The sequence below is a fragment of the Ruditapes philippinarum genome, unplaced genomic scaffold, assembly GCF_026571515.1.
Source record: "Ruditapes philippinarum isolate M1 unplaced genomic scaffold, ASM2657151v2 ctg1729_1_1_1_1, whole genome shotgun sequence".
NCBI lineage: Eukaryota > Metazoa > Mollusca > Bivalvia > Venerida > Veneridae > Ruditapes > Ruditapes philippinarum.
In genome coordinates, this window is record NW_026859981.1 from 135,201 (window position 1) to 149,388 (window position 14,188).

The window sequence follows — 14,188 nt, forward strand, 5'->3', positions numbered from 1 at the left end:
GACCATATCTCTTTTATGACCTTGGCCTTGAAGAATAAATTATTAAAGTTTGACTGATTTTTGCTATAACTGTCTTCAACTTGGTAAATAAATGGATTATCTTCATACTTTGATGAAACAACATTTTGGACAAACCTTCAAAAACATTGAACTGACCTTGATCTTGAACTTTAAAGAACCTTGACTCTCTAGGTCAAACTATTGAGTTTTGGTTAAATTGTCATAATTTTCTGATCTATATATGAACTTGATTTGAATTTGGACAAAAAAAGACTTGCCACCAAACAAACATGTTTAATAAGTTAGATTAAATTGACGTAGAAATTGTCATTAATGGATTAACTTCATATTAAGACACAACATCTTTTAGGTGAGGACCTTCATGTATATCAAACTCAAATTGATCTTACTACATGTATGACCTTGACGGTCAAATTATTTCATTTTCATTAATTATAGTTACATTGTATAATTGGCTGTAACTTTGTAATTCATCAATGGATTATTTTTCATACTTGGACAAAACAACATCTTGGACAAGATATTCTAAAAGGATGAACTGACCTTGAACTTGAGCTTTCAATGACCTTGACAGTAAAGTAATAATAACTCTGTTATTTATGTATGGATTTAATTCATATGTAGACAAAACAACATTATACGTGATGAAACAGACATGGAATAATTTAGATTTGACCTTGACCTTGTATGAAATTGATTGTCAAAAGATTGAATTTTCATTATATTTTTATGCCACCGCAGCATCTGCAATTCGGTGGCATATAGCGATTCACCTGTGTGTTTGTGTGTGTGTGTTTGTGTGTGTGTTATATAGATTATATAGTGAACTTAAAAAATCTTTTTGTGAAAAACCACAAGTCCAATTTCAACCAAACTTGGCAGGATTGTTCCTTGAGTGAAGGGCTTTCAAAGTTGTTCAAAGAATTTCATTCCATGCAGAAATCTGGTTGCCATGGCAACCAAAAGGAATTATAAGAATAAATTTAAAAAAACTTTTTGTAAAGACCCAAAAGGCCTAGAGCTTAGATATTTTGCATAAGGCATTGTCTGGTAGACCTCTAACAAGATTGTTGAAATTATAGCCCTGGGGTCAAGATTGGCCCCGCCCTGGGGGTCATTGATTTTCACTATGAACATATAGTAAAAACTTAAAATACCTTCTTGTAAAAACCCAAAAGGCCTAGAGCTTAGATATTTTGCATAAGGCATCATCTGGTAGACCCTTACCAAGATTGTTCGATTTATAGCCCTTGGGTCAAATCGGCCCCGCCCCGGGGTCATTGATTTTCGCTATATGTACATATAGTAAAAACTTAAAAAGACCCAAAAGGCCTAGAGCTTAGATATTTTGCATAAGGCATTGTCTGGTAGACCTCTAACAAGATTGTTCAAATTATAGCCCTGGGGTCAAAATTGGCCCCGCCCCGGGGGTCATTGATTTTCACTATGTACATATAGTAAAAACTTAAAATACCTTCTTGTAAAAACCCAAAAGGCCTAGAGCTTAGATATTTTACATAAGGCATCATCTGGTATACCCTTACCAAGATTGTTCAAATTATAGCCCTTGGGTCAAAATCGGCCCCGCCCCGGGGTCATTGATTTTCGCTATATGTACATATAGTAAAAACTTAAAACACCTTCTTGTAAAGACCCAAAAGGCCTAGAGCTTAGATATTTTGCATAAGGCATTGTCTGGTAGACCTCTACCCAGATTGTTCAAATTATAGCCCTGGGGTCAAAATTGGCCCCGCCCCAGGGGTCATTGGTTTTCCTTATATGTATAAAGTAAAAGCTTAAAAAAAAATCTTCTAGCAATTGACAAATGCTAGAGGTTAGATATTTTGCATGAAACATTGTGTTGTAAACCTCTAGCAAGATTGTTCAAACTGTAGCCCTGGGGTCAAAATTGCCCCCGCCCTGGGGGTCATTGATTTCAATATATACATATAGTAAAAAATAATAAAATCTTATTGTCTGAAGGTACAAGGCTTAGAGCTTTAATATTTGTTAAATAATATCATATAAAGGTACTCTACCAAAGTTGTTCAAATTTTGCCTCTTGTGTCAAAATTAGCCTCGCCCCTGGGAGCCATAGGTTTATCTTATATGTATATAGTTAAAACTTAAAAAATCATCTTCTCTAAATTTACAAAGGATAGAGTTAAGATATTTTGCATGAAACATGGTGTAGTGAACCTCTAGCAAGATTGTTCAAATTATAGCCCTGGGGTCAAAATTGATTCCGCCCCGGGGGTCATTGATTTTCATTATGTACATATAGTGAAAAAAAAAATTGTCGTTTAGAGTTCAAGGCATAGAGCTTTGATGTTTGATATATAATATCATCTATAGTTCCTCTACCAAAGTTTTTCAAATATCAAAAATTGCCCTGCCCTGACTTTCATTATGCACACGCAGTAAAAACAGAAAATAAAACAAATGTTTTCTGAATCGGAGAAAGCTATAGCTTAGATATTTGTCTTGAACTGTTGTTTGGTGGACCTGTATCAAGATTGTTATTAAACCCTTGGGTCAAAATAATGCCTTGCCCAAGGGGACAGTGACTTACTTTCTTGTCCTTTGACGTACAGCAATGACATTTTGACCATGTGCACAGTTTTAGTTGTAAAATTGAACTTTGACCTAGATTTTGATGATGTGACCTACTTTCTTGTCCTTTGATGTACAGCTATGAAATTTTAATCATGCGGTGGCATAGCATTTTTCTCAAATGCAATCTTGTTCAGAATTAATTTTTGTCCAGAGCATTACTCAAAAAGCCTTTGAGATATCAACATGAAACTTCATAGGTGGATAGATCTCACTCAGGAGGAGTGCAGTGCACGAGAATGATAACTCTACCCTGCATAATTTTTGAGTTATTGCCCTTTGTTATTTTCATACTTAATTTTTCACCTGAGTGGAGCATGAAATGTCATAGGTGGATAAATCTTATTGAGGAGAAATGCTGTGCGCAAGAATGATAATTCTTCGCTATATAATTTTTGAGTTATTGCCCTTTGTTCTTTTTCATACTATTTTGTCCGGAGCTTATTTCTAAAGTATTTGAGGTATCAACTTGAAACTTCATAGGTGGAAAGATTTTACTGAGGAGGGGTGCATCACACAAGAATGAAAACCTACCTTGCATTATTTTTCAGTTATTGCCCTTTGTTATTTTCAGTCATCAGTATTCACATAGGTTTCAAATCTGTAATCACTTCAGCCATCAGTTTTCATTACCAAAAGACCTCTTAAAATTGAATTATTCTGCTCTTCTACATATACATTCTTCCAATGAGCAAACACATTCGGCGGGGGATGGTCATGTTGACATGACTCTTGTATATTCTTTAATTTTGTTTTTAAGCTCAGCTGAACCGAAGGTTCAGGGTGAGCTATTAGTTTCAAAGGGGGATGCTCCGGCGTACATAGTCCGTCATCATGCGTCAACAATCATCTTCTTCTCTGAAATTGCTGTGCAGATTTACTTTAAATTTGGTCTGTAGCATCCTTGTGACAGTCACACTTGAATTTGCTCATGTCATTTCAATTGGCCCCGTTTAGTGGTCAACAGAGCTTAAAATAGAAAAACCTTTGAACATCTTCTTCTAAAGAACTAATTGATGGATGATCACTAAACTTTATCTGTAGCATTCTTATGTAGTCTTTTATCAAATTTGCACATATTATTTTGATTGGCCCCTTTTAGGGGCCACTAAAGCTAAAAATAGAAATACCTTTAAACGTCTATTTCAGAAAGCCTAATGACAATAGTGTGTGTCTAGGCACTTGTGAGGTGCTTATGAGAAGAAAGGGTTAAAAGAATTTTTATTCAGTTCATACTTGTATATTTCTCAGTAATTTAAAATCAGAGTGACAGCCAAGGTATAAAAGGTAATACTTTCCAACTTAAAAATCAGGTTCCGGTGGACATCCTAGTTCTAAAATGACATGTCCAGTCATTCAATTACATCATATTTTTTATTTCCAGTTAATGGATGGCAGTGTCCGACCAATCAAGTCAATCGGAGCTCTTATATAAAAACTGGGGAACAGGCAGTCATAGGTTTTCAGACAACTTTGAGAAATTATCATCGGACGCTGGTGTATAGTGTGACAAACCACAAGGGAGACAATCTTTATGCTGCAACTTTCTACAAAAATGTTTTCAAGAGTGAAAATGTATATTTAGGCTCAGAATTTATTGGCAATGCTGGTATAGGGAATTTTACAATAAAGACTGCTGCTGTAAAACAAGATGATGGTGGAATGTATTTACTTCAATATAAAGAAGGAACAGGAGTTTTGTCTACTTTGGAGTGCTTGAAACTATATATTTTAGGTATTTTTGTAATGAAATATTAATTTCTTTGAAACACATTCATTTATTTCTACTTTCAAACAAGAAAATATTTGATATTTATAATGTACTTAAAAAATCATTTAACCTCTTTTTTTACATTGAAATTGATTCAAATATTGATGGCTCAAAGCGTAATTGGACCACAGACACTTGGGGTTTGGAGCTCAAAACGCCTTTAAAATCCAAATAAAATGCATATTTGTCAATCCCAGCACATGTACTGATCATACAGTATATCAAAAAAAATTGATATAAGCCGTTTTGAAAAAAAATCATATTTCAACATCTAATGTCAAAAAAGTTTCCGCTGATTATCTTGAAAAGTGTCCATCACAAAGTCTTCATATTTCACATTGTGATTTGTCATAACTAGTAGATGACTCCTATTGATTTTGGGGTCACTAGGTCAAAGGTCAAGATCACAAGGGTCTTAAATGTCAGAATGGTTTCAGCAGTATTCACCACAAAGTCTTCATATTTCACATATTGATTTGTCATAACTAGTAAATGACCCCTATTGATTTTAGGGTCACTAGGTCAAAGGTCAAGGTCACAGGGGCCTTAAATGTCAGAATGGTTTCCGCTGATTATCTTGAATAGTATTCATCACAAAGTCTTCATATTTCACATATTGATTGGTCAGAACTAGTAGATGACTCCTATTGATCTAGGAGAAAGGTCAAGGTCACAGGGGCTTTCAATGTCAGAATGTTTTCCGCTAATTATCTTGAAAAGTATTCATCACAAAGTCTTCATTTTTCACATACTGATTGAAGTAGGTGAACCTATTGATTTTGGGGTCACTAGGTCAAAGGTCAAGGTCACAGGGTTCTTGAATGTTAGTATGGTTTCCGCTCATTATCTTGAAAGTTATTTATCACAAAGTCTTCATATTTCTAATATTGATTTCTTCATAACTATAAGATGACTATTGATTTTTTGTTACTAGTTCAAAGTTCTAGCTATTCTGGCCTATTCAAGCTACATCAATCCTGATGTAACATTGTTACAATCAGTTCAAATGCCATTTAAGTTCAAGGTGCATGTAAACTGTAAGAGTGGTGTTTATGAATAACATATATTTAAGAAGAAAATTTCTAAGTGACAGCTTTACATGTATATAATAATTTTAACGCCATTTGATAATTATTATGATGATATATTTATTTATTTATAATGACATAAAAAGAATTGGTTTTAAAATGAACAATTTTGTGTTGAGGAAAAGAAGTTTTTAATAAAAGAAAATGTAACAATTCTTATTACATATAGGAAAGCCAAAAAAAGCAACAATAACTCAAGACAACAATAACATTCTTGGAAGAGACAGCAGATTGACTTGCAACAGTTTATCAACAACATACCCAACAAATCATACACTAAACCTTGTCTACAACTGGAAAGTAAATAATGTCACCAATCCTTCTAACAGTAACAAGTATGTTTATTCTACATCAAGAAATCAGTTGACTATAAAGGCTGTAAGTAAAGAAGATGCTAACACACGCTTTACGTGTAGTGCTTCAGAATCTGGAAGCTCTATTACTGGGTTGTCTTCTTATGAAAGTGATCTGCTGACGTTCCAAGTTATATGTAAGTTTTAGTTTGCTTTGATTTTTATTAGCTCACCTGTCACAAAGTGACAGGGTGAGCTTTTGTGATCGCTTTTCGTCCGGCGTCCGGCGTCTGTCCGTCCGTAAACTTTTACTTTAAATGACATCTCCTCATAAACCACTAAGCCAATTTCATCCAAATTTCAGAGGAATGTTCCTCTGGTGGTCACCTTTAAAAATTGTTAAACGAATTTAATTCCATGCAGAACGCTGGTTGACATGGCAACCGAAAGAAAAAACTTTAAATATCTTCTTTTAAAAAACCCCAAAAGCTAGAGCTAAGATATTTGGCATGAAACATCTTCTAGTGAGTGTCTACCAAGTTTGTTGAAATAAAAGCCCTGTGGTCAAAATTGGCCCCGCCCCAGGGGGTCATTGATTTTCCCTATATGCAGATAGTAAAAACTTAAAGAACTTCTTTTAAAGAACTCTAAGAGCTAATGCTAAGATATTTAGCATGAAACATGTTCTAATAGGTATCTACCAAGTTTGTTCAAATAAAAGCCCTGTGGTCAAAATTGGACTGCCCCGGGGGTCATTGATTTTCCTTTTATGTGTATAGCAAAAATTAAAAAATCTTCTTTGAAAAAACCCAAATAGCTAGAGTTTAGATATTAAGCATGAAACATCTTCTAGTGAGTGTCTACAAAGATTGTTCAAATAAAAGCCCTGGGGTCAATAGGCCCCGCCCTGGGGGTCATTGATTTTCCTTAAATGTGTATAGCAAAAACTTAAAAATCTTCTTTGAAAAAACCCAAATAGCCAGAGTTTAGATATTAAGCATGAAACATCTTCTAGTAAGTGTCTACAAAAATTGTTCAAATATAAGCCCTGGGGTCAAAACTGGCCCCGCCCTAGGGGTGTCATTGTTTTTAACTATATATGTATAGTAAAAACTTAAAAAATCTTCTTTTAAAAAACCCAATGCGCTAGAGCTTAGATGTTTAGCATGAAACATCTTCTTATGGGTGTTTAACAAGTTTGTTCAAATAAAAGCCCTGGGATTTAAACTGGCCCCGCTCCTGGGGCCTATATACAGGTGAGCGACCTCAGGACCGCCATGATGGCCCTTTTGTTTAGTTATTCACTCATTTTGTGGTAAATTTTCTGTGCACATAGTTGGTTGGTCCATCAACCTGTTTGTCCAAATACGAGACCTTGAGAATTCTAAGACCTACAGTCTTAAGATTTGGTGCATGTATCATGCTTACAAGTAATTTAAGACAAAGTTAAATATTTTGACATGTCAAAGCTAGATTCTGAAACATTTTTGTTCTAGGACAGAACCTAACCTCCAGAGGGGAGATATTTGCCATGCGCAAAATAGGAATTTACAATTTAAACCTTTATCACACAAAGCTTACCTGGGAATATTGCTTTGCATGATGTCTGTAAGTAAGTTGGTTGTCTGTTGGTATGTTCATAGACCAAAACTTGTCAGACAAATAACTAAACAGGCTAATGTTGGCCCCAAATTGCTCACTGGAAGACAAGAGTGCTACCCTGTAAAATGCTGCTTGTTAATATTGACTATGATCATGTCCTGTAAACTTCAAAATTTATCGGGACTATCTAACCCATGAAAAAATAATCTAATATGTTAAAATATCACAAATGCAACAGCCGAGAGTGGCAAATTTGGCAAGTTTTTCACACAAAATCATTCTATTTTCAGACAAGTTTTTATGCCCCGGGACATTTTGTAATTGAACGGTTTATAGATCTGTTCGTACAAGGTTAACCTAAATCGGCCAGTTGGGCAAGTTACAATACTTTGGCTTCCATTTTTAGCTCGACTATATGAAGTATATGGAGAGCTGTCCTACTCCCCGCGGCGTCGGCGTCCAGATTTCATATTAAAGTTTTGGTGCAGTAAAATATTTTTATGCCCCCGGGCATATGGTAATTGAACCGTCCGTCCGTCTGTCCGTCCGCGCTACTGAATAGGGATAGAGGGCCATCTAACTGTAAACAGAACAAAAGAGAACAATAGAGTTCATTCCGTAACAATAGAGTAAGGGGCCATTGGCCCTCTATTAAACAATAGAAAATAACAAAAGAAATGGCCCTTTATTCCATTTCGGCCGGACATCCGTCCTTTTGTCCGTACGAGGTTAACCTAGAACGGCAAGTTGGATTTTTCATTAGTTCTACCTGTACCAATGGCTTCATAATTTACACACTTACTAATCCATACAAAGTATACGATTTGTACAATATTGAACTTTAAAGCATTAAAATGCTCTACCCTTCAGATGTTTTTAAAAGTGTTTAAGAAAAATATCAACCCGTAATAAGAACTTGTCCTTTGTGCAACATAGATTACTCCTGGTGGATTTCTTAATCTGTATATCGATATTTTTCGAAAGCAGTGGAGCCAAATGCCAAGCGATGGAGCCAAAGGTTTGATGTTGAAGGCAAGGAGATATTAATTTGGCGTATTAGGAGGAGTGTAGTGTATAAATTTTTATGCTCCCTGAAAAATTTCTGGGGAGCATATAGTCGGCGCCTTGTCAGTCTGTCCGTCCGTCTGTCTGTCCGCACTACCGAATAGGGATAGGGGGCCATCTAACTGTAAACAGAACAAAAGAGAACAATACAGTTCATTCCGTAACAATAGAGTAAGGGGCCATTGGCCCTCTATTAAACAATAGAAAATAACAAAAGAAACGGCCCCTAATTCCATTTCGGCCGGATGTCCGTCCGTTGTCTTGTCTGGAGCATAACCATAACTCTGTTAAGCCTCATTTTTGAATTATCTCCCCTTTTAGAAAAATCTTGTCCAGGACATACCTGTAAAACTATAAGAGATATCAACATGAAACTTTGAAGGTAGATATATCTCAAAAGGTAGATGTGCAATGCACAAGAATCATAACTCTGCCTTGCCTAATTCTGGAGTTATTGCCCTTTGTTTATTTTTACTTTTTGAAGTTGTCCGGGACATCACTCGGAAATCATAAAAGATATCATCAAGAAACTTTGTATGTTGATAGATCACATTGATTAGAAGTGCAGTGTAAAGAACAGTAACTCTGCCTTGCCTAATTTTGGAATTATTGCACTTTGAACTTTTTCCAGGGTTATAACTCTGAAACTACAAGAGGTGTACTTTCCTGTGTCCAAAACCTATTCGTGGAGCATCACCCGGCTCAAACCGGGCTCTTGTATTTAGCTCACCTGACCACGAAGTGGTCAAGGTGAGGTATAGTGATGGGGCTATGTCCGGCGTCCGGCGTCGTACGTCGTTCGTTGTCAACAATTGGGTTGTTTACAGTCTAGCAGTCACGGTTTTGATTGGATCATCATCAAACTTTGTCAGAATGTTTGTCTCAATGAAATACAGATCGAGTTCGAAGGTCTAATAAAATAATATTGCGACACTTCCAAGATAATTGCAACCATGCAAACATTTGAAGAATTTGTAAAATTATTTCAATACAAATGTATAAAACAAAATCGCAACTAATGACCTATATTCAGATTTTTTTCACACCACCCTTCTAAATAAACTGATTCTGAAGACAAGTAATTGACCGGTGCTAGAGATCATTTGGTGCGCTAAAATGTCAATCATCATTAAAGGGCGTATTTATCACAGAAGCTTCACAAAGACTTTGTCCGACGTGCGTACGTGACAAACTGCTAGGTAAATGTAGGCCGGGGTCAATTAATGCCAGACAGTTGTTTGAGCCGACACTTGCCCAGCAAAGCCAGCAAGTGTTTACAAGGTCACATATATTTATCAATCAGTGAATGAGTGTCAACATTTCTTGTGTATAACTAAAATGTCTGGGGAAAATCTATCTGAATTAAACGTCTTACAATAATTAAATGATATAATAATATAAGTGTTATTGCATATTATTGGAATTGTTCACTAAAGAGAAATACTTGTTATTTAAATGTACAGTGATATTAATTGAAGAACTGAAGCTTCTCCTACTACCAATATATACCCGTCGCCATTTGCCAGTATGTAAACAGCAGACTGACGGAGTGTAAACTTTGGGTAATTAACAGAAGTGCGCAAGCAGTAACCACAAAATAGTAGGTGATAATTTAAAGCCAATATTTTATGGTAATATAAAATGTAAAAACCTAAGTGGTTAAAAAGTGCGTAAACCTAATATTTGTAGAATCACACCAAAATGTACCCATTTTTGCGAATTTTGCGCGAAATAGAGGATGATTGACGTTATCCGTGACGTCTACGTTGCCGCGATACAAAGGAACGTCAGTTTTTAATTGCATATATGTTGCTTTGTCAGCTGACATTAAATGACTCATTTATATTCAATATCTTATTTCTTCAAAATTTTGGGCCAAAATCGATCCAAAACGTACCTAGCCCTTTGTCAGGAAGGTTTTGATGATATTTAGGTCAAGTTCGAAGATGGGTCATATCCGGTCAAAAACTAAATCACAGGAGCTAAAAATAGAAAAAGCTTGTTAACACTCTAGCAATTGGGTAGTTAACAGTCTAGCAGTCACAGTTTTGATTGGATCATCATCAAACTTTGTCAGAATGTTTGTCTCAATGAAATACAGATCGAGTTTGATAATGGGTTATCTCGGGTCAAACACTAGGTCACAGGAGCTAAAAATAGAAAAAGCTTGTAAACACTCTAGAGGCTGCAGTTTTCATACAAATATTCTGGAAATTTGTCCAGAAAGGTGTTTAATGATATCTAGGTCAAGTTCGAAGATGGGTTCATCTCCGGTCAAAAAACTAGGTCACAGGAGCTAAAAATGAAAAAGCTTGTTAACACTCTAGTGGCTGCAGTTTTCATCCAAATATTCTTGAAATTTGTCAGGAAGCGTTGTTTTGATGATATTATAGGTCAAGTTCGAAGATGGGTCATCGTCGGTCAAAAACTAGGTCACAGGAGCTAAAAAATAAAAAAGCTTGTAACACTCTAACAATTGGGTTGTTAAACAGTCTAGCAGTCACAGTTTTTGATTGGATCATCATCAAGCTTTGTCAGAATGTTGTCTTCAATGAAATACAGATCGAGTTCAATGATGGGTTATCTCGGGTGAAAAACATAGGTCAACAGTGAGCTAAAAATAGAAAAAGCTTGTCAACACTCTAGAGGCTGCAGTTTTCATCCAAATATTCTGGAAATTTGTCAGGAAGGTTGTTTTAATGATATCTAGGTCAAGTTCGAAGATGGGTCATCTCCGGTCAAAAACTAGGTCACAGGAGCTAAAAATAGAAAAAGCTTTTTAACACTCTAGTGGCTGCAGTTTTCATCTAAATATTCAGGAAATTTGTGAGGAAGGTTTTCTGGATGATATCTAGGTTAAGTTCGAAGATGGGTCATCTCCGGTCAAAAACTAGGTCACAGGAGCTAAAAATAGAAAAAGCTTGTTGACACTCTTGTGGTTGCAGTTTTCATCCAAATATTCTGGAAATTTGTCAGGAAAGTTGCTTTGATGATTTCTAGGTCAAGTTCGAAGATGGGTAATCTTCGGTGAAAAACTAGGTCACAGGAGCTAAAAATAGAAAAAGCTTGTTAACCCTCTAGTGGCTGCAGTTTTCATCCAAATATTCTGGAAATTTGTCAGGAAGGTTGTTTTGATGATATCTAATTTAAGTATCGAAGATTGGTCAATCCGGTCAAAAACTAGGTCACAGGAGCTAAAAATAGAAAAAGCTTGTTTTAACACTCTTTGGCTGCAGTTTTTCATCCAACAGTTCTGGAAAGTTTGTCAGGAAAGGTTGTTTTGATGATTTCTAGGTTCGAGTTTTCGAAGATGGGTCATCTCCGGTCAAAAACTAATAGGTCACATGGAGCTTAAAATAGAAAAAGCTTTGTTAACACCTCTAGTGGCTGCAGTTTTCATCCAAATATTCTGAGAAATTTGTCAGAAAAGTTCTGTTTTGATGATTTCTAGGTCAAGTTCAAAAAGATGGGTCATCTCCGGTCAAAAAACTAAGGTCACAGGAGAGCTAAAAATAGAAAAAGCCTTTGTTAACACTCTAGTGGCTGCCTGTTTTATCCAAATATTCTGAAAAATCTTGTCAGGAAGGTTGTTTAGATGTATCTAACTTAACTTCGAAAGATGGTCATCCTCACGGGTCCAAAAACTTTCATATCAACAGAACCCGGACTTGACTGCAGATTGTTATAAAAATAGCAAACAGCGTTTGTTAACGACTTAAGGTGTCACCCTAGATGGGCCTTTTTGTCATGTTTTTTCATTAGTCTGGGACAAAATATTCTGAAATTTGTCAGGAAGTGAGTTTTTTAAAATTCTTGAATGCATAACGGTAGGTCAAGATGTTCGCAGCTATGGGTCTATCGCGAATTCACGTGTCGCAAAACTAGGTCCAGGAGCTATAAATAGAAAAGCTATGTTGACTTACTACTAACAATTGGGTTTGAATCTTAACATTTGTCTAGCAGCTAACTTAGTTTTGATTATCCATCATACAAGCGTCGTCAATTATGTTGTGTCTCATAAATAAATAAACGATGCGAGACGTTTCCGTAACATGAGGTGTGGTTATCTCACAGAGGTCAAAAACACTAGGTACATTGGGTCACTTATATTATAGCAACTTGTTAAGCAAATAGATTTGAGGAGGATGAACCCATCTTCCGAAGTGTTAGATATCACTCTAAATACTGATTAACATTCTAGTAGGGCTCGCATGTTTATCTCAATCATCGCAATATTCTTCATGAGAGAAATTTTGTCAGGATAGGTTAGTTTTAATGAAAATCCGGCTAGGCTCAAATGTATGCTGAGAGTAAATGGTCATCTCCGGTCAACGCATAATAGGTTTCCGATCAAATTTTTTAGCTCCTTGTGGAGCTTAGGTTTTCTATTGGAGACCCGAGGAGAATAGACCTAGAAACAAGCTTTGTTCTTATGACTGGAAATGGACCACTTAGAACTTGTGCATGCTAGTTTTCATCCAAATATCTGGAATTTGTCCAGGATAAGTGCTTTGATGCTTTCTAGGATCATGTTCGAAGATGAGACTTAATTTTCTTCGGTCAATAACTAGGACATGCAGGAACACAAAAAAAATATTTGAACAAGCTTGTTACACAGAATTACCTTTGGGAGTAATGAAAACTTTGGGCTGCAGTTGGCGAGTCCACGAGGCACTACATTTCTGGGAAATTTCAAGGGAGAGTGGTTTAGCGTATGGTCTCTTCTTGCATATTTAGTCACTTATTGAACTAGTCTTTAAGTATTCCTTAAGTTCGAAGATGGGTCATGCTCCACGGTGCGAGAGAAACTAGGGGTCCACGAGAGCTAAAATATAGGAAAAGCTTGTCTAAGCACTCAGTGTGCTGCAGTGTAAGAAATGAGGGTGTTATGGATAATTCGGGTAGCGTATGGCGGTTGTTTTGTATATAGACCTACTTAATCAAGTATAGAAGAATGGGTCATCTCCGGTAAAAACTAAGGTCACAGGAGCTAAAAAAGAAAAAGCTTGTTTATACACTAGTGGCTGCAGTTTTTCATGCCAAATATTAATAGCCGATATATTTGTCAGGAAAAGTTGCTCTTCTGATGATTCATAGGGTCAAGTTCGAAGATGGGTCATCTTGTCAAAATAATTACTAGCGTCCACACAGGAGCTAAAAATAGAAAAACTATGGTAATAAAACTTATATGCGGACATTGAACTTCTAAGGACAATTGGGATTGATAGTAACGAGTACTAAGCAGTCACAGTTTTGATTGTTAATTTCATTTACTAATCAATTTTGTTCAGATATTTTTTTTCTCATATTTGAATACATTGTATTCGATGTTCGATTATCTATATATATATCTTGTTTTCATACAGTGGATGGTTAAATATTATGAAAAAGTTCTTGTAAACAGCTATTTTAGTTCCTTACTTGAAGCTGCACCATTTATAACAAACATAATTCCTGGTGAAAGATTTTTTCAGGAAGTTGTTTGACGATATTTTGTGTAGTTCGAAGTATGGTCCATACTCCGGTCAAAAACTATAATTACAGAGCTAATAAATATAGAAAAGCTTGATTCACACATCTGCAATTGGGTGTTAACTAGTTAGTCCTTTCTTAGTTCAACTTGAAAGTCCTTTGATTCGCAGTGAGGTGCTAAACCCTTTTTATGTGAATCAAAGAATGATTTTGTCTTCTCAACGGTGGCAAACTTATAATACAGAGATATTCAGAGTTTCCGA

General features: G+C 35.9%; 1 protein-coding gene across 1 annotated transcript in view; it reads left to right on the forward strand.

The window, feature by feature from the left end:
* LOC132758509 (hemicentin-1-like) overlaps positions 1-14,188 on the forward strand; it is an 86,128-nt gene that overhangs the window by 43,249 nt on the left and 28,691 nt on the right. The window contains exons 2-3 of the mRNA XM_060750191.1: positions 4,019-4,369; positions 5,663-5,983. Of these exons, the coding sequence (XP_060606174.1) occupies positions 4,019-4,369; positions 5,663-5,983 (672 nt within the window). The remainder of the gene's footprint in view (positions 1-4,018; positions 4,370-5,662; positions 5,984-14,188) is intronic.